The 27,192-nt window shown below is 38.7% G+C and overlaps 1 protein-coding gene across 1 annotated transcript; it reads right to left on the reverse strand.

Annotated features, from left to right (window-relative positions):
• Nucleotides 2,107-27,192, reverse strand: STEAP2 (STEAP2 metalloreductase). The gene is made up of 5 exons (XM_005679305.3): nucleotides 26,928-27,192; nucleotides 10,888-11,412; nucleotides 7,935-8,462; nucleotides 4,652-4,816; nucleotides 2,107-2,690 (listed from the first exon to the last, which is right to left on the reverse strand). Exons 2-5 carry the CDS (start codon nucleotides 11,377-11,379, stop codon nucleotides 2,403-2,405), a joined length of 1,473 nt encoding a protein of 490 aa, XP_005679362.1. The 5' UTR covers nucleotides 11,380-11,412; nucleotides 26,928-27,192; the 3' UTR covers nucleotides 2,107-2,402.

Raw genomic sequence — 27,192 nt, forward strand, 5'->3', positions numbered from 1 at the left:
GGAGTGAAACTGAAGGGACAAGAAATTATTACAAATATGTAGTTAATTTCACAAGTTTACTTACTACATAGTTTATAGGTGTTACCTTGAAGTTATCACCCAACTGAATTCCTGCTGAGAACTAACAAGTAAATGATTATCAAGACAGAAAGGCTACAATTAAAATGAAAAGCTCAATTAAAAAGTACAAGTTACTAAAATTCACCAAGGAGAGAACATCAGAGAATCATGAGTAGTTTACCAAACTGACATGATATGGTGGTAGGGAGCGAGCCATTGGTGGGAAAGGTAGCTTCTACTGAGTAAAAGTCCTTTTCTTTTTGGCAGCTGGTTTCAGTAGAACCTTACTGGGTAAGTTTTAAAATGTTAAAATTTCAGGAAGAGGAATACATATTATTGTATCTTGTTTGCAACTTTCTCTTTTAATAAAGAAAGAGCAACTGGGGGAAAAATGTAGCACTTTCTAACCAAAGCATGAACAAAATGCAATTTTAATGTGTAATGTCAGTACTGAAAAATTTCATGAATAATTTGTATGATTCTATGTCCATAGAGTAGGAGAAGGCAATGGCATCCCACTCCAGTACTCTTGCCTGGAAAATCCCATGGACAGAGGAGCCTGGTAGGCTACAGTCCATGGGGTCACTAAGAGTCAGACACGACTCAGCGACTTCACTTTCACTTTTCACTTTCATGCATTGGAGAAGGAAATGGCAACCCACTCCTGAGTTCTTGCCTGGAGAATCCCAGGGACGGGGGAGCCTGGTGGGCTGCCATCTATGGGGTCGCACAGAGTTGGACACGACTGAAGCGACTTAGCAGCAGCAGCAGCATATCTCTAGAGTAGATTCATAATTAACCCACTCATCTACATATCCTTCATAGTTGCAAACTGCTCCCTAATGAATGGCTGAGTAGGCAGGAGGACGTCTTAAGAAGAGAGAAAAGAGATGACCAAATCTATAGGGACTTTTAAAGACTCTGTAGGACCTCTGCTGTTAACTACTACTACTACAGTCCTATCACTACTGGAGTCCCTTACTGCATAAAGAGGTGTATGGACTGCCACTGATCTCTAGGGTCCTGTCCCAGGCAAGATTCTTTCCTAGGGTAAGTGTGAATTATATCCCCAAGCAAGGATAAATTTACAATTATATCTTCACATATCTTTTGACACACACGACACACTGTAAAGAATGTCAGTGCCTTTATACCAAAGAGGAAGCATCTAGATTGGAATGCGTGGGAACGGGGCAGGGGCCATACAGCCTAGAGGCTAAAACCGTGGCCTCTGAAATATGACTGCCTGGACTTGAATACTAGCTCTGGAATGACCTTGAGCAAATTACTTAACTTTTCTGTCCTCCATCCAGTATCCTTATATGTAAAATGAGGATAATAACCACCTCTGTCAAGGGGTTGTTGTAAGTACTGTACGGGAAAATATAAGTAAAGTGCTTAGAACAGTGCCTGGCATGTTATAATCCCTTAATGAATGTCAGTAAAATCCTATATCATTCAGAATATGACTGGCTAAGGTGCAACAGCAAAAACAAGCTGATAAACAACTACTTGTATGTAAACTTAACACTTTCCCTCTAACTAGAAATAATTATAAGATTCCCAGGATTGGTATTATATTAGAAAAGTCAGTTTTGGAGGCCATATATTAAACTGTCTTCTCCCTGGTCAGTATATTAATATGCAAATAAAACTGTTCTGCAACAAGATAAAGAATAAAACTTTTCATGAGGTATACATTATCAGTATATATTTCATGTCTACAATGCATTTTAAATATAATTTCAAGTTCAGTTTGTCTCTTTGTGTTTGTTCACAGATCACATTGGTTCAAACCCTATCTTTGAAAGAAATATAGGGATGTTAACATATACTCTTACCTAGATGCTAACCTAAGGTGTCCCTTCTTAAAAATCATGTATGTTATGCAGTTTTATTTCTTAAGCTGAATAATAATTAGAATCTTACTTAAGCTCCAGGAAAAAATATCCATCACATTATATTAAAACTTGAAGTTCTGCTGGTTTGCAGTTTTGTTTTTTTTTTTTTAACATTATGTTGTATCTATACTATTAACTACAAATATTTCTGCCTGATTATGGAATAAAGTTTATTAAAATAACAATAGCATTACAATTATACAAAACAAAACATACCTATGTTTCAACATAAATTGACTACAAAAATTCATATTGGCAAAAATGTGACATTAGGGAAAACAAATTGGAAGAAAATTCTACCATTAATTCAGTTGACATCCCATTGAACAGGTTTCAGCCCACAGCAGCTTGACAGTGCACTTGCAAGTGAAGATAAAAGAAGTTATAAAAATAATGGGCGTGAGGAGAACTTCATATAGCAGCGGGGAGCACCATTTATCATCACATTACTGTAACCCTCTCTGGTGAGAGATGAGGAACTGCTCCTCCAATACCTTCTTCTAGAAACTGGCTCTTTTCCCAGCCCTTTTTAATTCGCTTTAGCTTTTGGCTTATACATGGAAGGAGTAAAACAATCTTACCCAGAATTACAATTGAGGGCAAAACAAGAGCAAGAACAAAGTTTGGTGGTGTATAAAACCTGTAGTACTCTTCTTCGAAAGCTCGTTTCCATCCATAAATCAAAACATGGAAAGTACTTATGAGCAGAGCAACATATCCAAGGGTGGACTTGGGACAGGGGAAGAAGAAAGAGAAAGAGAACAAGAAGCAAAATTATTCAAACTCATAAATTAATCCATCCAGATATACTATGTTTATATTTTGAAAACACAACTTTATCTTAAATTATTGAGTTACTCTTTGTTATCTACTGACTTAAACAATTTTAACATTTTCATATATTTCTTATACATTTATGTGCACACTGTTTTACACAAATAAGGCCAAATTACATATATTCTAATATTCTGATTATTTATCACATCTAGAGCTTTTCCTCATGTCATTAAACATGAAAACATGAGTTTAATTTAAAAGGTATTCTACTGAATGGATGTGCTATAATTTACCTAACCATTCCTTTTTGTTGATCATTCACTGTTTTTTTTACCTTCCTCAACTATTATATAATGTCACTTTAAGCCCTTTTTTATATTTTGGTTTAGTTCCTTAGAACTGATTTCTAATAGTGGGATTACTGGTCAAAACATCTGGCTTTTCCTTAAGGATACTGATAAAAACTGGAAAACTTCTTTTAAAGGTTCTCCACATTTCTACCAGTTGTGTATGTTTTTTAAAATGTATGTGAGTGTATATATATACTATATATAATACAGTACATATATACACATGCATATAATTAAATGCTAAAGAGCATTCTCATAGGTATACACACATATAGTTGAACATAAATATGAAAAATCTTATAGTATTAATGTGTAACATAAAAAGAATTTCAAATGGTTTTACTGACCATATTGAATGAGGTTATAAGAGTATTTTGTTAAAAAGTTGACAGTTTAAAAATCGAGCAGTTCAGCATTTTGGGTTCCCTTTATTATATTTAACTGCTTGTTGAGAAGTGGTCTAAGTCACACAAAATGTAGCAGTCTATCAGCATAGTAATGTAAAGTCTAACTTCACTGGAGAAGGATTAACTCTCTAGCAGAAAATTGTTCTGCTTGCAATTACTCATCTAAACTTATCATGATACTTTGCACCTGTCTAGCACCTTTTATCAGAGTGCCTTCTATTTCTTTTCAGGTGGGATTAAACTAGCAGTTGGGAAAATATTCACATTTTATTTCCCTCAAAAAGGAAAAATTAATTTAGATGAGGGATAGGCCCTTTATTCTGAATGAGGTTTTTAGACCACTTAAAAAAAAAAAAACACACAAGCAAATAGGCAAAAAACAAAACCCCAAAACAACCAAAAGTTAGTGTACCACCAGATGCCACTCATCTGCATATTGTGCTATAAACCATTTGGAAACAACCAATACTGGTTTTATGATAATTTAGGAAGGGTCTATTTGAATTATGTATTTTAAAAATATGCAAATTCATTAAAGAGCTATTACTAGAGAAAGTGAATGTTTAACTTATCATACAACAAATGTTATTTTGAAATCCCTCATACACGTATGTATACAACTGATGTACTAAATACATACACTAACAAGATTCATAGGGCTGGTTGCTTGTCATAATCCATTAACCTAGTTTTGTTATTGCTTGTGTTCGTGTGTATATACACATTTCCTTTAAAATATTCAGAGTGAGCTTCTCTCCACTTGAATTACAACTAATGAAACTTTTCTAGACAGATTAAGATGACTCAGAATATAAAACGTCTCCGTTCAGTTGGCCAATAATACACTGACTTTGGTATTAAATTTGATCTAAGCTGACTCGCCTCCCACTTTCTATTCCTTTTTAAAATAACCTGTATCTATAACATAGTAGGCAGTGCTATCAAAACCTTCCAGTAAAGTCCTGTACTGGTCTTTTACTAACTAAACCAGAATGGTCCTAACGTGGCCTCTAGCAGCATATATTCCACGAGCTACTTGCATAAACAGCAGTCCCAGAGGCATTCTTTCATAAGGAACATATTTAAAATTTAATTGTACTTAGTTGTAGTTAAAATTCTGTACCACCCATCCCCTCACCAAACAAACACCATGTACCTGAATGAAACTGAATTCCCTCCAGTTTAAAGCATTGCTCACTGAAGGGATAGAGGTGACTGCCAGGAGGGAAAGTAAGCCAAGGCTCATTATGCCAAAGGAAATATACATTTCAATTCTCCAGACTTCTTCCTCGTTCCAAGAGTTTTCAATATTTGCATGAACCTAACAAGAAAGCAAATGTGAATTTCCTTTGTTTGGTAGAACATTAACTGATTCAGAACAGAGTTCACTCTTGGCCTAAGAATGTGTCATATACAGACATATTTAGGTTGCACTAATTCAATTTAATGAACTGTTATGGAGAACCTATTACTGGATGGTATTTGTTCCAGGTGTGTGGGAAAGAGACGAGAGAGTTAAACAGAAAGAGAACTAAGGTCCTCTCCTTCCTCACCCATATGTGATAAGGGTAGTTGACACATTTGTAATACATCGTGCTGACATGGACTCTGGAGTCCCAACACTGAAATACTGAGTGGTTGGTTCCAGAGGGAGACGAAAGAAGTAGTGGCAGTTTCCCGGTACTTTTAGAAGTTGGTTTCAACTTGGTTGAATATTCTGGCCTTAGTTCAACTTAGAATCCAAGCAGGGGATTTCTAAATTTTGTTCCTTCCTTTCTCACAGAATATTTTTATATTGATTTACTTCTTTCTTCTTACCTTCTTTTCCCCAGGAAGTTGAAATTGCCCTGAGGATGAAGCCTTAAGGAGCACAAATATTTATCTACTTGAATGACCTCATTAATATACTTTTCAACTGTCTAGTTGCCTCATGCAGTACTTTTCCAAATGTCTTCCCCTTACATTGATAATGCACATATAATCAAGCCAGACTTTAACTCTGAATATGTCAGATTCTGGATAGGAACTACTTTTAGAGTTGTCTGTTTACATGCAAACAGTATAATTAGAGTATAAATCAAGGTTTGGATTCCTTGGGTTGAAGCTTTGATCTATTCAAGGAAAACAGGTTCTAACTTAATACCAGCTTTAGTTTTTGTCCACTTCCAGGTAACCAAACTGAAGTTCAGTTGAGGTAACCATACCTGAAGTTTAAAAAAAAAGAGAGAAAAGCTATTTCTTAGCCACTAGTTCACTGAAGCAATCAATACCAACATTCTGAAAGAAGCCACAGAGCTCCTCTGTGGAGAAAAGGTTCTTACTAACTCATTTGGCATCTATACAACAATACAGAATAACAGCATACCCCAGTAAACCTGGAGCCTACAACCTGTATCTCTCTATTAATACCTGTCCTCCCAATTCACCCCTTCATTCCATGAGTATGTTTTCTGAGCGTCTACAATGTGTCAGACACAGTTCCAGGCATTATGCATCTATCAGTGAGCAAAATGGACAAAGACTCCTCCTCTTGTGAACTTACATTCTGATGAGAGAAGGCAGAGAACAGTAAATAAAGAACACAAAGTGTGTTAGAAGATGAAAAATACTATTGAACAAAGAGAAGGTACAGCAGGGGAAGGAGGAGAGGCTGGGAGTGCCAGGGTTGAGTCAGAAGCAGGTGGCAGAATGTAAAACAGTGTCCAATGAGAGCCTCGCTGAGGAGATAAGGACTTGATGGGAAAAATTTTCACATTCTGAGGTATGGGAAAGTCATTCTGGCTCATACATGATTTGGTTTGAACTTTATTAACTAAGAACAGCCTGTACAATGTATGATGTATGATGTACAAACATACATTGTACATCAGCTATACCATTAAAAAAAAGAATGCTGCCCACCATCAAGTTTTATAAAGGGTTTAATGGGCCCTTTGGGCCCCAGTTCACAATGGGCCATGAGAATTCAGGAGGAAAACAGACGGATGAGGCTTTCTGGGCTATGAAATATTGGCCCCTAGATAGTTAAGATGCATACCTCTGGGAGAATTTCAACGACCCCAGATTCCTGCATCTTCCAATACATAGAAAAACACTGAAATTATTAACTTGAAATATCTGTTTTTTGTGATTAGCAGTAATCCTTTATCAAGGATGTAAGTTTGACCACACTTATTTCCTAGCTAAAAAATTCATATACATTCTGGCTCCTTCCCTGCCTCTTCAGAGCAGTCCCCTCAGAGTTACTGAGAGGTTGTTTCCCAGGTTATAGACTTCAGCTTTGTGTGGATAAAACTCTCTTCTAATCTGATTATTGATCATTTATTATTTTTGTCAACAAATTGAAGACTTGAAGGAGGTGAGAAAGCTGGTAGAGTAGATATCAAAGCCTACCATTCATTTAAGTGAAGTGGTTTTTAGAGAAAATGGCTTAAAGAACATCAATCTAGTAATTTTTTTTCAAATTATTTTAGGTTTTATTGTTTAAACAAATGTAATTACTGGATGCTACACACTTGGACCATAATGCTTTGTTTCCTTATAAAATGCAAAAGCTCTTACACACGTGTTTGGTATATTGTGCTCATCTTTCACTGAAAAATGCTACATCAAAGAGCTTCAGTGAAACCCCTGATATTTACTGAATGGAAATTGTTGAGGAAAATCATAGTCTATGCCATCATCAAGCCAATTCTACAAGGCTCTCTCTGAGATTTTCTTTACAAGTTAAGTGCCAGAAAAGCTTCACCTGAGAACCAGTACCTTGCTTGCTTGTTGATAACAAAACCCAGCAATCCTGACTTGGTATTCTTTTTTATATTTTCACTAGACTTAATTTTATTGTACGTATTTACTAAAAGCTGCCTTATTATTTCACGGAACATGGCCAATTATAAAAGAATTAACTGATGCTGAAAGTAATCACTGCAGTTGTAACAAAAAAGGAAAATAAAACCCAACTCTTCACTTCTCTGCTTTTATTCTGCAGAGAAAGGGATGACAGAAGCTTTAACTATAAATTATTCTGAATTAGCCATATAATTCTATGCAGAAACCTTGTTTAAAGAGTAATTCTTTCCCCTCCCTAAATATACCAACATTTCTATTACGAAGTATGTAAAGTTTTGGTGGTGGTGGTGGTTTGGTGGTTTAGTTGCCAAGTCGTGTCCAACTCTTGCGATCCCATGGACTGTAGCCTGGCAGGCTCCTCTATCCATGGGATTCTCCAGGCAAGAATACTGGAGTGGGTTGCCATTTCCTTCTCCAGGGGATCTTCCTGACCCAGGAACTGAGCCCAGGTCTCCTGCATTACAGGCAGATAATTTACCAACTGAGCTAAAAGTATGTAAAGTTTTACACTATATTAAATCTTAGTTTTTATAAATTATACTAATCAAGTATTTTACTAGCATCAGATAAATATCAAACTTGCTCCATACCTGCTGATAAGCCATGTTGAGAAACAAGTATCTCTCCGATCTTCTCATTGGTAAGCAGAGGCTGTAGGCAACATGGACCGAAGCGAAGAAAAAGCTTAATAATCCAAGCTGTTTTCTACACTGTAACCAGGTCTCCAACCATGGTGGAAATCTCCTATACTTGGTGCCATAGTAAAGCTGATAAGCAGCTGCCAGAAGACCTGCCAGGTAGACCAGGGACAGCAAAGTAATGGCAACTATGGGCAAGGTCTTATTCACAATCTCAATAGGAATCTTGTAAAAGTCACTCTGCTGGTTTCTAGCATAGGGATGAATCACATCTCTGACAAAGGAATAAAGAAAGAAAAACGTGGCCAGGCTTATGGCTACCACCACTGGCCCTCTCCAGAGAGTAAATAGTCGCAGGGGTAAATTTTCAATCTCCCTGGCGGATGATAATGATCCCAAGTCAACGGGAATGAAATTCAATTGACGGGCAAGTTCAATAACCTGTTGTCGAGCTTGAATATTATTGCTGCATATATAAACCTATGGGAAAAAAACAGAAGACTCATCATTACCATTGTTGCTTATAAAAATGGTAATAATCACATGCTCCATTTAATCCATGGAGCATCACATATGATGACCTTGAGTGATACAAAAAACTAAGGTGATAGAGCATTTGTTAATTTATTAATCTGTTTATTTATAGGTTAAAATAGTATTGTAAAAAAACAAGAAAGTCCTTGCTAGCTTCGATGACATGAAATGAAAATGCAGAAAAATCTAGCATGAACCTGGGACCAAGTCCTCAGGGGAAGGGAGGCAGGAAGAAAAATTTCTAAACCACGTGCTTCTGAACAGATAAAGTAAGGTCTTCTCTTCAGTAGTCTAGGTGGAATTCAAGCTGCTGGCCATGCCCCTCCCCCATCCAGCTCCCACACTCCTGCAGATGGGCTGGGGCTGGTGCTCCAGGCTTTGGTGGACGGCTTAGTTCTAGGACTGCAGTGATTCTGCCAGAGTGATTGCAAGCAATACACTTCATGGCTATTCAGTAAGGGAAAAGATGAGTATGGTAAATGAGCATGACATGGTTGAATTTGCAATGAAAACTTCTAAATTATGTCATGATGCTATACTATTTATAAAGTTTACCTTCTGGCTTAGAAACCAATTCACCAACACCATGGATAATCTCAGGTATATTGCTTCATTGGTCAGAATTATGAAATTCTTTCATCTTTAAATGAGGATAATATATTTGGTGGGGGAAAATGGCATTATTAGGCTTAGTTAATTTAAATAGTAAAAGTAACTGCCGTTTGATGTGATTGAGATCAGTAGGGGTGGGGGTGGGCTTCCAAGCTACCAAATACTCTTATATATTGTAATAGGGTTGAGAAGTCAACAAATATTTATTGAATACCAAGTTCATGCTGGAGTAATGTTAGAACCTGGATTAGTGTTACAAAAAGTTTGCTATAAAATCTCCAAGTGATGTTCAGGGAAAACAAATTCCTAAATATATCCCTGAAGATGTTTATATACATGCTCTGGAACAGACCACACTGAAATTCTTGCCTGCTAAACCTAGTTGTATAATGGAAATAATGTAGACTTCTTAGGATTATTAATTTTATCTAACATTAGCCATGTAAGTGAAAAAGTCTATACTGTTAGAACTTCTAAAATGGAACAGTGAAGGTAGAGAACTACATATGAAAGAAATAAGGAAAGGCATTCTCAGTTTATTACAGGCGTAACAATGGTCAATTAAACTTTTTTATTTAATTCATTAGGGAAAAACACTAAAAATTATAAATCTTTATAATTTACCTAAAAGAATAAATCAAACATATGTAAAGCCACAAGATACAAATCAAACTCTTTCTGTATTTCACATTGAACAATTTCATGTTCCATAATTTATTTTGTTGAATATTAAAATTATCACTAATATGGGCAAAGGATTACATTCAGGTTTATCTCTCGTTTACTTGATTGGATCTATCGCTAAACCTTGGTGGATATGCAAAAGGAAAAAAGGCTTCAGAACAGTCTCTAGGAAAGTACATATTCTTTTACTAGGTCTTCCAAATTAAACACCTGAAAATGAGTAGTTCATCATGATTCTCTCATGCAGCATGCTGTGCTGTGCTGAGCTTCAGTTACTCAGTCATGTCTGACTCTTACGGCCCCAGGGACTGTAGCCCGCCAGGCTCCTCTGTCCATGGGGATTCTCCACACAAGAATACTGGAGTGGGTTGCCATGCCGTCCTCCAGGGGATCTTCCCCACCCAGGGATCGAAACCATGTCTTTGGTGTCTCCTGCATTTCCGGCAGATTCTTTACTGCTGAGCCACCATGGAAGCGTGATATGCCGCATACAGTGCTGTAAATACTTGAATTTATTTTCTAAGACATCTAATCAACTGTCTTTATGGGCAAAAATAATAAAAGTATTTTATCGTCTTGCTCCAATATAATGCATAACTACACTTTTGAAAGATTTTTAAGGTGCACTACTCTATGTGTTTACTTATAAAAGCAGAGATGGAACACTGTTTACCAAATAGGCAAACACTGTTTACGTCTTTTTGTTTGCAAAGAAAGGAGGAGGAAGGAAGAAAGAGTGGGAGGAAGAGAGGCAAAGAAAAAAGACATGTTTGAGATTGTTTTAATTTTTGAGGAAGTAAGGAGATGGCCCATTATTCATCTACGAATCTTGTCTTTTTCTTCAATTAGCTGATTATGATAAGAAAGTTCAAGTTATTTTCTCAGATTTTTACATCATTTTGAGGATAGAAATATGTCCTTACAAGGTCAGGACACGAATCTTCAGGAGCTCATACATAGTATTCAAAATGATAATCATGGGAGAGCATCAGAATTCATTTTTTAGGTATATATTTGTCTACCTATTTAAGTATAAAATACCAGCTAAATAAGAATCAAATGTAAAAATACATACCTGCCGGCTGGCATCCTTAGGTCCTAACTGAAGTGCCCAAGCTGAGATAACATTAAATCCTTTCACAACCAAGGAGTCTGGGAATAATGAAGCCAAATATTCTGCATTGGATTCTGGGTATTGGTTTACCCTCATATTATTGCTCACATCAATCAGGATTTTACCCACAAGCAGATGTCTCAGGTCCCACAGGGAGGTATAATGTTCTCTATGTATAGCAACAAATATTATATTTGTTTTTATTAGAGCATCTTCGTGGTGAGTGACATCTACTACATGAGGAAAAAATTCAGAAGCAAATTTAGGATTTCTGCTTCCTATTACCACATGATAGCCACATCTAATAAGTCGAATGGTCAGGGATTTGGCAAAATCCCCACTTCCGATTACACCCACAGTGACCTTCCTTGCATCTTTGATACCATTTATCCCATTAGGCAAAAAAGTTTCACTAAGACTCTTGGGGCTTCCCATCATGGAGATCGATTCCATGATATGGACTCTTCCAAGATCACCAGGGATATCCTAGGGGAGAGAAAATAAAGCACTCATCAATTACTTATTACCAAACATGAACACACTTTTAGATGTTATAACAACATCCCTGTTTCTAGAGGTAAAACAATCTGGCAAGCTATATAACATCAAACACCACAAGACACAATTTGTAAGCCAGAAATGGATCTTGAAATAGAAAAATGAACTGTCACAAAGTTGATGTGCTAAATTGGAGCTTCTCCAATTTTAATGTGCATTTGAATCATCTGAGAATCTTGTTAAAACGCAGATTCTGATTTAGTAAGTCTGGAGTGAGGCCCGAGATTCTGCATTTCTAATAAGGTGATGCCAGTGTTGCTGGTCTGTGGGGCCCCTCTTTGAACAGCAAGGCTCTAGAGCACACAAAAGGAAAGACAGTGAAGTTTTCAGCAAGGGAGAACTTTAAAAAAAATACAGCTGCAACCAGTGTGAAAATTCAGTTTCTCAGCAGACCAGAGGCAGCAAAGTCAGAAATACCACTAGAGGTAAAGAAGGACCGTGATGATTCATCATAGCTCATGAGACAAGAGAAGACAGACAATAGTAAAACCCAAAGAACCATTTATAACCCCAAACTGTCTAGAGTCATTTGGGACTACCTCAGTAGCTAGTAAGTAGCTAGTAAGAGCTTTATTATTAAATAAGAGTAAGCTAAATCAGCTACTAAAAAAAATGAAATCTGGGGTTTACCATTTTCAGAAAAGTAGCCATCAAAATATAATAAAGAATTAATTAAACACTATAGACTTCTATCATCCACCTTATGTCTCATTAACTTATCATCGAGAAAGTTTTCCCATATAAAGGGGGTTAGTAATGTGTTTATGGTTTTATATTACACAATACTTATGAAATCGTTTTCTTCCCTTTTTTTGCATCGGTTGCCTTGAATATAATGAAGTTATTTTTTTCTGGAAAAAATCTGTCAAATTCTTTTCTTAGTGACTAACACTGCAAAGTTCATATTTGTAGTAACTTGCTCAAGAATACTATTCAAAAAAAATAAAGAAAGAAAAAAATCAAGATTACTATTGAGATGGCCATGAATCAGTGTCACTGTTAGGTCTGAATGAAAAACACTCTTCCATTTTATCTGCAATGTTCAATTTCTTTTATAGTAACAGCAGATGTGGATCTCTTCAGAGAACTTAATGGATTTTACAGGAACAGGTGGAATGTTTTTAAAAAACATGTTTTTCTGGTTTTTAGTAACTGGAATTTGAAATTACTGGAGCCAGGAAAATTCAACTTTTTATCCTAGAAATAGAACATGTTCAATGACTCCAAATATATCAGTGAATTAATCTTTAGAAAGATAATTTACCTGATACTCATATAGCATACACTGTGTGCCAGCTCTGTGCTTTACAGATTAACTGACTGCATCCTCACAACTACCCTATGAGATAGGTACTAATATTGTCATGCCAATTTTGCAGACGAAAAAACTGATACATGCAGAAAATAACTTGTACAAGGTCACAAAAGAGGAACTAGAGAAACCAGGATTAGAACCCAGGCAATCTAGCAAGGTATGTATCATTTGGGTGCCTGTAAGGAATTAAAGAAAGATATGGGGGTAGTGGCAAGGTGGAAGAGAGATGGTGGTGTTCATATTAGTATATTCTCCTTCTTCAGCCATGCTCCTTAGCATTACTCCTAGTAATTGCTCCATGTCATTGCTCCTAGTCATCTCAATGTCTAACTTGGGTCCTGGGAAAGGGGAAAACTCACTATTTTTTAGTCTATTACATGTTTCATTTCACACTTTTCAAGTTATAAGGGGTAATAATTATTTGCTTTCCCTTCGGGTGATCCCACACACCCTGAAAAGCGGGGGTGAAGGGGGTGTCAGAGGCACTAAGGTGGTACAAAACTGTCAGCATCCTCCGAGAGGGATATTCCTGGTATTTAGAGAATCAGGAGCAGTTAAAGAAACCAGAAGTAATTAAATCAATGCTCATTTCATTAAACAATTCAAGGTGAACTAACTGACTTACCCCTAGTCATATATATTATCTAAGGATAAAGAGAGTTACTAGATTCTCACACAGGAAACCAAGTTTCCTATATCCCAGTCTCAAGTTCTTCTGAGTAGAGATTGTAGCATCCCCCAAAATGTAAGAATTGCAAGATCTTTAAATCCAAGAATCATGATGATTAAGACCTTTTCAAATGAAAGCAAAAATAAAAACAGTATCGCTGATCTGCTTATTTTACAAAGTAAGTTCAAACCCCTTCTGTAAATCAGAATGTGAACAAGTGAAAATACATTAGGGCCTAATAATGTCATCTCTGGGTACCTCATAATACCATGTATCTTATACATATTAATAGATGACTCTGTCCTAACATGTCTGGGCCTTATTCATATTGTATTTCTAATGGCAAGTTTTAACTGAACCCTTTAATAGTATGACTGTGCCTATAAATAGAAGTTGGTCTAATAAATGAGACTCCTCATCAAGGTTTTAAGTAATGTAAAAGCATTCATGAGGGAAAAAAAACAACTTTTAATGGATTTGAGAGATGGATTATTTGTATACTGCTGAAAGCATATGATGATGGCACATACTATTTCGTAGTTTGCAATATTTTCACATATATTACCTTATTTAATTCTCAGGTGGCTGTGAAGTACATACTATGCCCATCTTGAAGATGGGGAAACAGAGGCTTAGAGAACTTTGGCAATTTATCAAAGACAGTGCACTTTGTAGTTAACACAACTCAGCTTCACATATAAGTCTTTTGACCTCTGCTAATTCTAACACTGCAGTGCAAACATTGTATGGGATATCTTAAAACTATCAAGATCACCAAAAGTCACCCATTAGTTTTATTCTCCAAAAGAAATACTAACTCTAAATAAAGTATGAATCATAGCTCAGATAGTTTTAGGTAAACCCAAAGCTATAAAATGGGCAAACTCTGGGAGATAGTGAGGGACAGGGAGACCTGGTGTGCTGTAGTCCATGGGGTTACAAAGAGTTGGACATGACTTAGAACTAACTGAACAACAATGACAAAGCTATATAGTTTGGATTTATTAATCAATCATCAGTAAATCCAAATTTTAGATCAAAACCAGCCAAAGACATAACTTTATCAATACTATGAAAAAAAAACCATGATTGATTGATTGCTGGGTAATTCTTGAAGAACCCCCAGGTAGCAACCCATTTTCTGTGGGGGCACTGCAAATACCGTGAAGGTATATCCTGCTTCTAGAGGGGAGGAAAAAAGAGCCAAGAAATATGTGTGGGTCCTGTGGAACTCACCTGTACACAGACCTAAAAAGCACCTCCTCTATACAAACTATGGGTGCTGAGACACTGGAGTAAAAATCTCATGAATCTCCTTTCAATTCTGTAAGCCATCATTTTGGATCACTTAGTTAACAGCTGAGCTGAAGTTTACAATTGTGATGTTCATAAAAAATGGGGTTATAAGGCACTTTCTTTGCTCCAGTGACTCAGACTCAGCTTCTAATGTAGGGGCCCTGCGTTCGATCCCTGGTCAGGGAACTAGATCCCACATGCCACAACTAAGATCCTGTGCAGCGAAATAAATAAATATTTTTTTAATGGGGTTATAAGAAGTGAATAATGTCAACAGCTGAAAAAGGTTTACCTATTTACAAAGTAAGAGTCATAAATACCTTACATTGTACATTTCCACTGATAAGGAGTGATGCAACTATAATCTAAAGGGAGATCTGTTTTTCCATGGTCCAGCATGAATTTATTCAGGCCACTGTGTACTTTGCACAGAAGATATAAAGAAGAGAAGCACAGCGCTTAACACTTAAGTTTACATTCAAGAAAAGACAAGATATACTTGAATTAAAAAGCAAGAGAAAGAAAAACAAATTCATATCAGCATATAATTAAGAATTAGATAGTATGATCAGAGCATAGTTATTCTAGAAAATCAGGGAGAGAAAAGTATCATATGGTGTCTCCTTACCTCAAATCATTCTATATATATGAATTGTACTTGCAAAATAATCTCAAAATTACACAGAATGTTTCAAGGGAGGTACACTACAGGTTCATTCTAGCTTAAAACATCAAGAACCCAAAATGAAATTTGGCTTTCTGTGACCTTACTTTCAAAGTACTAGGGCACTGGCTCCCAAATATGAAGCTATCACTGGTCAACAGCAATTAAAAAGTATATGGATACAGTAGGGAGTTTTTCATAAAATTATTCAATTTGCCAAATTGTCTTTTCCTCCGAAAGTATATCTGAACTAACTTTAGGGATCAAAATGTCTGTTTTTTATAAAAGGATAGTGATAAAAGTTGTTTGAGTTGGCAGTCCTATATAGATCCTCTCCCCTCCTTTTTATTTTACTGGACAAGTTCTCGGCTGCTGGAGATGTCTGCTTAATCCTCAGATGATATATCAAATATCCCCATCTAATTTTATAAAACTAGAGATTTTACTATCATGATCTTTGGGTTGCAAAAAGATAACCTCTACAGTCTCTCAGTATTTAAATAAACATAAAACCCAACTGTTTATGGGCTTCCCTTGTGGTTCAGCTGGTAAAGAATCCACCTGCAATGTGGGAGACCTGGCTTTGATCCCTGGGTTGGGAAGATCACCTGGAGAAGGGAAAGGTTACCCACTCCAGTATTCTGGCCTGGAGAATTCCATGGACTGTATAGTCCATGGGGTCGCAAAGAGTCGGACACGACTGAGCGATTTTCACTTTCACTTTCACCTGTTTAAAACAAGAAAGAATTTCTTTGAGGGAAGAGGTGGGGTCTTTCTTTTTTTAGGCTTTCATTTTTTGGAAGAAATTTGTAAGTCCTTTAGACAAGCCCAGAAGCAAAGCTACAATTCTGCTTGAAAAATCAGAATGTGATTTCTTAACACAGCAGTTGTCCAAGTATGGTCCTTGAACCAGCAGTATCAGCAGTACTGGGAACTGGTTAGAAATGTGAATTTTTAGGCACTATCCCAGACCTCCTAAATCAGAATCCCTGGGGGTGGAGCCCAGCAATCTGTTATAAAAAGTCCTCAGGTGGTTCTGATGCACATTAAAGTTTGAGAATAACTGCCCTAATGTAACAGTCCAACCACTGTTCACCATTTGAATATTTAAATCCACTTAAGTCAGATTATTAAATTCTTTCAGCTGAAACTCTTGGATAATTTATATGCATCCTCATTTAAAAATCATTCTCTCAAATTATGAAACAGTAATTTTATTAAAACTATGCAGATTTATTCTTTGAAATTCTGTTTATAAACTATGGTAATTACAAATGATTCATTAATATTTCATACTTGGATCTGAGTGTCTTTTTGTGTTCATATTTTCTAGAACCAACTGAAGAATTTTCAGAAAAGAAATATAATAGCATTATAGCAAAATAATGCTAACTAATTCCAAGCCTTCCAGACTTTTCAAATAACCTGAATTTTAATGAGATATGCAAAATTACAAGTAATTCCCAAAATATTTTCTAGGCTCAGTATGTATTCAATATATACCTCTATATGGGTAAAATTTTATGATATTTCTAGGTCCTAAATCACCAAAACAAAACTTTATATGTTTATTATGTTGAAATTACTAGGGAAAGAAAGCAATCTAATTCATGGCAGGAAGATTTTAAGCAAAAAGCTTTCTGGTTAAATTTAGGTTAGTCTAGAAATTCAATTTTTAAAATATATTGCCTGACCACTCCAGTTGATAAAAATATTTTAGGATCTTCAATAAATTAAAGTAACAAATCCTTCTAAGACCTCCCCACTCACCCACTTTTCCTCTATGTTTAGGCCACAGAAGATGCTATACACATCCTTCCATCCACCTTATAAGGAAGCCTGTTACATCAAGCACAGTCAGGGGTCTTGTGCATACCTGGACTCTCATAGCAATGCAAACTGAATGACAAGGGGGTACGTCATATTCCCAAATGAAGCTGGGAATAGCAGGTTATATCATGGCTGATAAAATCTCCCCATTTTATAACGTGTTGCAGATTATACTTTGAGATAAGGACACCTATGTTTGGTGGTGGTGGTTTTGTCACTAAGTCGTTTTCAACTCTTGTGACCCCATGGGCTGTAGCCTGCCAAGCTCCTCTGTTCATGGGATTTTCCAGGCAAGAATAGTGGAGTGGGTTGCCATTTCCTTCTCCAGGGGATCTTTCCACTCAGAGATTGAACCTGGGTCTCCTGAATTACAGGCAGATTCTTTACTGACTGAGCCACCAGAGAAGCCCACACCTATCTTTCAGTTCAGTTCAGTTGCTCAGTCATGTCCGACTCTTTGCGACCCCATGAATTGCAGCACGCCGGGCCTGCCTGTCCATCATCAACTCCCAGAGTTCACACCTATCTTTACTGGCTAGCAAATACAAGTTTTCCTGTGTTGTAGCAACTTACAAATAAATAATCTTCTATGAAAGGTCTAGCACTCTAGCCTCTACACAAACCCATTTCCCCTTTCAATGCCATACCATAAACAGATTAGAAAAGGCACCAGTGTCCACTGGGTGCTGTCAACTGTAGGGATCTCTGATGACTGACATCAATTTATTTATTTTGGAATCAATTTAGAAATCTGTCCACAGCCAAAGGTCATAAGGATACCATCCATCCCCAACCATTCCCCCATCCAGTGTCTTATTGAGCCTGACCCACCAGGCATTCAGCTAGGTATTAACACTTCAGTGACACCAAACAAGTACTAGCTTCTTGGTCTTCTAAACAATATGATGAAATTATAAATATTGAAGCATATATAGCAACTAAAAAAAGCTTTATGGAGGTGTAATTTACATATCATGAAATCTACCCATTTAAAATGTATAAATTAATAATTTTCAGTATATTTACAGTTATGTGACCATCACAACAATCCAGTTTTAGAACATTCCCACCAGCGATAACTGTTATTACTCAAATTTTGATAAAAACTTGCTGAGAGCATATGCCTCTTTTTTGTTTTTTAAACTAGTATATGCTTCTTTAAAAAAAAAATCCTTCTTCCTGCAATCCTTCTTCCTAAACATCCCACTGGCTTTCACACAGCAGATTGTGGCCTGTCTTTTGCTGATTCTGCTCGGTACTATGGGTATAATAGAGGCATCTATTACTTGGCTTAAGTGGAGAGGCAAAATCTCAGTCTCAGAGCTGCCTCTTTCCACAATGGAGAAAAACCTTCTAAAGCTGTGGTTCTCAACTCCAGCTTCACCCTCCAGTGACCTAAGGAGCTTTACCACATAGTGATACCCAGTTACCACCACCCCTGAACCCCAGATTTTTATTTAATTAGTCTAAGGTTCAGCCTGAATTTTTTAAGAGATTTTTTTCATCAGGATTTTAAATGATATCCTTAGGTGCTTTAATTTGCGGCGAAGATTGACAACAACTATACCAAAAGAGGCAGGATTCAACCACATACTCATTTGGGAATTTGGAGATAACAGATATGGCTTTTTGATGCTCAGTTACATTTCTTTTCACATTGTTTTTTGTAATAATGAAAAGTAATCCTAGCAAGAGACTAACAGCGGCCCCTGGATGCTGGAACCTGGAGAATGCAGCCCTTTCCCTTGCAGGCTCTGAGCTGTCTCAGAAGGTCCACTCACTATTTTGCAATTTCCTCTCTTCATTTTTTGGAAAGGACAGTGCCATTCCTTAAAATGTGTCATCCCACCGCACAGCATACTTTGTTCCTGTTATTTCATAACATTCAAATTTCAGAGTGTTCCAGTAAGAGTGTCCCTTCTGTCTGACTAGGGGCTTCTCTCCTCAATTCTTCAGGCATCATAGGTTCCATTGACCTGAGCAACAAGGGTTTCCAGGTGGACGACTATCAAGCTTTAATGTGGGTAGGATCACTTGAGGATCTTGCTACAATCCACATTCTGATTCTCTAGGTCTGGAGGAGGCTTGAGAGCCTGCCTTTCTCCCAAGCCCCCAGGTGATACACATGGCCCTAGAGTTTCATGGCCCAGACTTGGACTAGAATGGCCCTAGAGTTTCTCTACCTTTTCTTTTGATCTTAACAGGTGATACAGACTAAATAAATGAGAAAACTATGGCATTTATAGAAAGTTTTGTTTCTGTGGTATCAAGGAGAAAGAATACGCCTAGGCTTCTGAAATCATCTTGTTATTATGAATTTCAGTTTCCTTTGTTAAAAAAGTTGTACTTGACTCTGTGCAGTCCTTTTCAATCTAAAATTCTTTAGTTTCTAAGGCTCAGTTCAGTTCAGTTCAGTCACTTAGTCATGTCTGACTCTTTACGACCCCATGAATTGCAGCACGCCAGGCCTCCCTGTCCATCACCAACTCCCAGAGTTCACTCAAACTCACGTCCATCGAATCAATGATGCCATCCAGCCATCTCATCCTCTGTTGTCCCCTTCTCCTCCTGCCCCCAATCCCTCCCCACATCAGAATCTTTTCCAATGAGTCAACTCTTCACATGAGGAGGCCAAAGTATTGGAGTTTCAGCTTTAGCATCATTCCTTCCAAAGAACACCCAGGGTTGATCTCCTTTAGAATGGACTGGTTGGATCTCCTTGCAGGCCAAGGGACTCTCAAGAGTCTTCTCCAACACCACAGTTCAAAAGCATCAATTCTTCGGCGCTCAGCTATCTTCACAGTCCAACTCTCACATCCATACATAACCACTGGATAACCATAGCCTTGACTAGACAGACCTTTGTTGGCAAGTCATGTCTCTACTTTTGAATATGTTATCTAGGTTAGCCATAACTTTACTTCCAAGGAGTAAGCGTCTTTTAATTTCATGGCTGCAATCACCATTGGCAGTGATTTTGGAGCCCTCAAAAATAAAGTCTGACACTGTTTCCACTGTTTCCCCATCTATTTCCCATGAAGTGGTGGGACCAGATGCCATGATCTTCGTTTTCTGAATGTTGAGCTTTAAGCCAACTTTTTCACTCTCCTCTTTCACTTTCATCAAGAGGCTTTTTAGCTCCTCTTCACTTTCTGCCATAAGGGTGGTGTCACCTGCATATCTGAGATTATTGATATTTCTCCCAGCAATCTTGATTCCAGCTTGTGCTTCTTCCAGCCCTGTGTTTCTCATGATGTACTGTGCATAGAAGTTAAATAAGCAGGGTGACAATATACAGCCTTGACGTACTCCTTTTCCTATTTGGAACCAGTCTGTTGTTCCATTTCCAGTTCTAACTGTTGCTTCCTAACCTGCATACAGGTTTCTCAAGAGGCAGGTCAGGTGGTCTGGTATTTCCATCTCTTTCAGAATTTTCCACAGTTTCTTGTGATCTACACAGTCAAAGGCTTTGGTATAGTCAATAAAGCAGAAATAGATGTTTTTCTGGAACTCTCTTGCTTTTTCCATGATCCAGCGGATGTTGGCAATTTGGTCTCTGGTTCCTCTGCCTTTTCTAAAATCAGCTTGAACATCTGGAAGTTCACGGTTCACATATTGCTGAAGCCTGGCTTGGAGAATTTTGAGCATTACTTTACTAGCATGTGAGATGAGTGCAACTGTGCAGTAGTTTGAGCATTCTTTGGCATTGCCTTTCTTTAGGATTGGAATGAAAACTGACCTTTTCCAGTCCTGTGGCCACTGCTGAGTTTTCCACATTTGCTGGCATATTGAGTGCAGCACTTTCACAGCATCATCTTTCAGGATTTGAAATAGCTCAACTGGAATTCCATCACCTCCACGAACTACTAGCTTTGTTCACAGTGATGCTTTCTAAGGCCCACTTGACTTCACATTCCAGGATGTCTGGCTCTACATGAGTGATCACACCATCGTGATTATCTTGGCTGTGAAGATCTTTTTTATACAGTTCTTCTGTGTATTCTTGCCACCTCTTCTTAATATCTTCTGCTTCTGTTAGGTCCATACCATTTCTGTCCTTTATCGAGCCCATCTTTGCATGAAATGTTCCCTTGGTGTCTCTAATTTTCTTGAAGAGATCTCTAGTCTTTCCTATTCTGTTGTTTTCCTGTATTTCTTTGCACTGATCACTGAGGTAGGCTTTCTTATCTCTCCTTGCTATTCTTTGGAACTCTGCATTCAGATGCTTATATCTTTCCTTTTCTCCTTAGCTTTTTGCTTCTCTTCTTTTCACAGCTATTTGTAAGGCCTCCTCAGACATCCATTTTGCTTTTTTGTATTTCTTTTCCTTGGGGATGGTCTTGATCCCTGTCTCCTGTACAAAGTCATGAACCTCCATCCATAGTTCATCAGGCACTCTATCTATTAGATCTAGTCCCTTAAATCTATTTCTCACTTCCACTGTATTCTCATAAGGGATTTGATTTAGGTCATACCTGAATAGTCTAGTGGTTTTCCCCACTTTCTTCAATTTAAGTCTGAATTTGGCAATAAGGAGTTCATGATCTGAGCCACGGTCAGCTCCCAGTCTTGTTTTTGCTAACTGTATAGAGCTTCTTCATCTTTGGATGCAAAGAATATAATCAATCTGATTTCAGTGTTGACCATTTGGTGATGTCCATGTGTAGAGTCTTCTCTTGTGTTGTTGGAAGAGGGTGTTTGCTATATCTAGTGCGTTCTCTTGGCAAAACTCTTAGTTTCTAAGACTAGTAGCTATATAATAATGGGAATTGCTAGCTTATATTTAACAGTATGACACTTCAAATTTGTGAGCTTTATTTAACAGTATGATTTAAGTAGTACACAGGTTCCTTGAAATTTCAAGGTCACAGTTTTCCTGAGTGGACCTTTGACTTGATGCATGCATTTAATCCCTGAAGTATGCTGTTGTTGTTGTTTAGTTGCCAAGTCTTGTCCAACTCTTTGCGACCCCATGGACTGCAGCACACCAGGCTTCCCTGCCCCTCACCACCTTCTAGAGGTTGCTCAAGTTCATGTCCATTGAATTGGTGATGCCATCCAACCATCTCATCCTCTGTCGTCCTCTTCTTCTATCCTTCAGTCTTTCCCAGCATCAGGCTCTTTTCCAGGGAGTCAGTTGCTCACATCAGGTAGCCAAAGTATTGGAGCTTCAGCATCAGTCATTACAGTGAATATTCAGGGTTGATTTCCTTTAGGATTGACTGGTTTGATCTCCTTGCTATCCAAGGGACTCTCAAGAGTCTTCTCCAGCACCACAGTTCAAGAGCATCAAATCTTCCACGCTCAGCCTTCTTTAGGGTCCAACTCTCACATCAATACATGAGTACTGGAAAAACCATATCCTTGACTATACAGACCTTTGTTGGCAAGATGATATCTTTGCTTTTCAATACACTGTCTAGGTTTGTCATAGCTTTCCTTCCAAGAAGCAACTGTCTTCTAATTTCTGGCTGCAGTCACCATCCAGTGATTTTAGAGCCCAAGAAGAAGAAATTTGTCACTGCTTCCACCTGAAGTATATCATCAAGCTAAGAGAATTCTATTACACTCAGATACATCACCTCCCAAGATTTTCAATTTTGTGAAGTTTCCCTGACATTCCTCTGGCTGAATGGCAGCTATTGTGCTATATTAATTTTATAAAACAGAACCACATTTGTTTCACAAACATCTAAAACATTAATTGTTGGATGATAATAACTCTGAAAGGACTGCTGTTCTCAGAGATCTTAATGACTTTCAAAGCCTGCTGATTTGGATGTGTTACCAAGAAAAAGTAATTCTCTGGGGCCAAGCAATGAGGTTGTTGTTATTTTTTACTTTGCAGGCTTTACTGAACCTTTCTTCTTCTGTCCTGCAAACCCCAAGCTCCTTTGAAGCTCATGGCAAAGTTAAACATCCTCTCCCTATGCTCACTGCTATCATCTACTGATTTCTGGCTTATTCATTATTACTAGTGACTTTGGCCCCCAATTCTAACACAGTCTTCCTCTCTGCCCCAGCAGTTGTTTGCCGACCACTTCATCATTCAAATGGATGAACTATTTAGTCTCATGGCCTCATTTCCTTCATCTAAGGCAATGAATCTTTGCCTCCACCTCACCTCAGATATCTCCAAGCACTATGTCTTGGCCTTTCCAATAATTTAGTTAAATACTCACACTGATAATTCCAGATAGCAGGAGAAATCTGATCTGTTTACTATATTCTCACTCTACTGGTTTCTTTATCTATCCTAGATTTCACAGTGTGTATTTATCATTACTCACTTAAAAAGATGGACTCTTGTTACACACTAAATGTTTATTACCCTAACCAAACTATAGGTTGAAATCCTAACTCCCAATGGGAGGGTGTTAGTATGCACAGCCTTTGGGAGGGGATTAGTAGGCCACAAGGGTGGAACCCTTATCAACTGGATAAAATAGAGCCCAGAGAGCTCTCTTTTCCCATCCACCATGAGGTCACAGAGAGAAGTCTATGAACCAGAAGTGGGCCCCTACCAGACTGAATCTTCCAGTGTCTTGATCTGGGACTCGCCAGCCTCCAGAACTGTGAGAAATAAATGTCTGTGGTTTAAGCTACCCAGGCAGTGGTATTCTGTTATAGTTCCTTTCCATCACATCCACTTGGAAAATCTCTAGTTGTGGAAGAAACCAGCTATCCATTTTCACTGTTATCTGTATTCAAGTTGGTGAAAGCTGCTACAGAAAAATCTGAAAACTCAGCTCACCTTAAATTCACCATTATCAATCTCACCTATCAAAGGACATCTGTCCATTTCTGGCCTGGACACCATCCCTTTTCTCCTTCCAAGCAGCTTTTGTTATGATCTCCTCAGAGACATCTCAAACTTAACAGGTTCAAAATGAAACAACTTTTTCTACTCAAATCTATTCACATTCATCCAAATTTTCTCCTCTCAGTAAATGATATCATTACCCACCATTTGGGCTTCCCTGGTAGCTGAGGTGGTAAAGAATCCTCCTGCAAAGCAGGATACGTGGGTTCGATCCCTGGGTCAGGAAAATCCCCTAAAGAAGGGAATGGCTACCCACTCTAGTATTCTTGCCTGGAAAATCCCATGGACAGAGGAGCCTGGCAGGTTACAGTCCATGGGGTTGCAAAGAGTCAGACAAAACTGAGCAACTAAGCACACATACCCATCATTTGGTCAAGCCAGAAATCTAGAAGTGAACTTCAAGTCCTTGCTTTCCCTCACCCTTAACGTAAAAACCCAATACCAACTTCTGTTTTCCAAAATATTTCTTAAAAATCTCTATCCAATGACACCAGCTTAATCCAAGCCTCTCTCATCTTTCACCTGAACTCTGCAGACATTTTCTAGTGGGTCTCTCTACTTCTTTCTTCGCTTCTTTCCAAACCATTCTCCAGGTAGCAGCTAAGATTGTCTTAAAATGCAGATCAGATGATATCTTTCACCTCCTTAAAAATCAATGGCCTCGTTGTTTCATTTTGAACTACAGTCACCTTTCTGAGCTACAGGTTTCCCAGGTGGCGGTGATAGTGGTAAAGAATCTGCCTGCCAATTCAGGAGACATGGGTTCAATCCCTGGGTCAGGAAGATCCCCGGGGGAAGAAAATGGCAATCCACTCCACTATTCTTGCCTGGAAAATTCCATGGACAGAGGAGCCTGGCCGGCTATAGTCCATGGGGCCACAAAGAGTTGGACACAACTCAGCCCTCACTCACACACCTTTCTGACCTACATGAACCTGACCTGAAGGCTCTGAATGGACTAGCTAGCCCCAGTATAACTCTTCAATATCATCCTGTATGACTGTTCCTCCCTATGTTCCAGTCACAGAATCCTTTTCTTGACGTAGAAAGGACCAATCACTTTCTGATCCTGTGAACACGCTATCATGTCTCTTCAGTAAAATGATTCACTCCAAGTTTATTTTGTTTAGAGCCCCTGTTAATTTTCCTTTCTTATGTAATTATTCTTTCAGTTCAGTTCAGTTCAGTCGCTCAGTCGTGTCTGACTCTTTGCGAACCCATGAATTGCAGCACGCCAGGCCTCCCTGTCCATCACCAACTCCCTCATTACTATTTTCCTGACTGGAAAATCAGCTCCCTGAGGGTAGAACCATGTTTGTCTTGTCCATCACTCCCTCCACAGTTTCTGACACATAGTACATAAGAATAACATAAATATTCTTCCTTGTCAAATGCATCCAAAAATGTCATGGACAAAAGAGATGTAATAAAGATCCCTCATTTTGCTGATGAAGACAGCAAGCCCACAGGCCCAAAGGGGGTGATAAATCAATGTCATAGTTAAGTCAATGTCATGGTTCCTGGCTGAACACAAAATAAATGCATCTCCCTGATGCCCTGAATATGTTCTTCACTGAAACTGCAGTATTAAAATATAATTTTGCTCACTCACTATAAGTCTGTTTTCCATGTCACTAGATAATAAAAAGTGACCTGGATATATAGCCTTTCATTTCCTTTCTGCACAATTTGCTCAATTCATCATTACTGATATTGTCTCACTCCCTCAACACCTCTCCACCCTCTACCCCCTCACACTGTCCCCCCCCCAAGTCTGACTAGCTAAGACAAAGAAACTGTAGTCTTTCAAATTATGTTTCTAAATATCCTGCAAAATCTCTAGGATGGGTATTTTTCTTTTGAAGAGAAACAGAGACAGCTGCAGACTAAAAAATAAAGAGACTTAGAGAAAGAAAAAATAAATGGAGATCAACACGATGAAGAAATAATATAGGTGAAAAAAGTGTGTGGGTGTGGCGGGGATGTGGTTTGCAGAGAACTAAAAAGGCTCCCAGCGCGGGGGTTGTTAGCAGGACTAGAATCCAATCAGAGTCAAGAGGGTGGGGGTGGGGCAGGAGTTGAAATTCTACTTCTCCCACTTTCAAGGTGATGAGTGATAATTAACCATGACCTGGAACAAGTTTTTCCATCTAAAAAATGCACTGCCTGAGGAGCAAAAACTGACACCAATCCTTCTCTAAGGCAGTAAGGAAGATAATAATTGGAAATCTCTCGACAAAAATTCTCTTTATCTCTCTGCTCTATTTTAAGAGCAAGATTTTTAGGCCATAATTTTCAACAAGTTTTGGCTGTGGCTGAATACAGGGCTTAGATAATTTAGGACACTCAAAGAAGAGGCCAATTACTTTCTAACACATAATGGCCTAAACACACCACCGTCACATCATTGGGTAATAAACAAAATGACTACTAGAAAGATATACACGTTCGCAAAGCAGCGCTGCCGGATCTTCAGTGAAATACGCTGCATGAACCTAAAGTGGATACAAGAGTATCAGGCAGGTTAAGGTAACCTGTACGTCCTTTCCCTTCGTTCCCTTGGGCCACATCCTACCTGGGACAGTGTCTCTCCTGGCCTCCGTTCTCCTGGGCCCAACCAACCCCAGGACTTTCTGGGAGCTCGGGGAAGTAGGGGTCGGAATCCATGGTACAGACTCCCTCCCTACTCCCTGCCTCAAGGTACCAGGCGATCAGGAACCCCAGAAGCTCAGAGCGGACGCCGCAGAATCCTGGGAAAGAGGCATGCAGCGCTTGGCACCGACCGCATCTTGACCCCCAACTCTGCAGCTGCCACCGCGCCTGGCGCTCTCCCCAACAGACTCACCTCTGCGCCCTCCGCGCCGGGCAGGGGCGGGCCTCGCAGCTCTCTCCAGCAGTGCCGATTCCCCGGGGGCCTCCCCGGGCTCTAGGGCCTAGGGACCGTGCCTCCGGCTGGCGGCTTGCAGGGTGGCTGCCGCTGCGGTCGCGCTCGGGCAGCTTCCCCGCCTCCCCAAGCTGGATCGCGCAGGGTTGGGGAGCACGGCGAGGAGGGAGGGAGAGGGAGGGAGGGAGGCGCGCGGAGGCCGGCCTCGCAAGACCCGCCACTAGGG

Source organism: Capra hircus, chromosome 4 (genome assembly GCF_001704415.2).
Source record: "Capra hircus breed San Clemente chromosome 4, ASM170441v1, whole genome shotgun sequence".
Lineage (NCBI taxonomy): Eukaryota > Metazoa > Chordata > Mammalia > Artiodactyla > Bovidae > Capra > Capra hircus.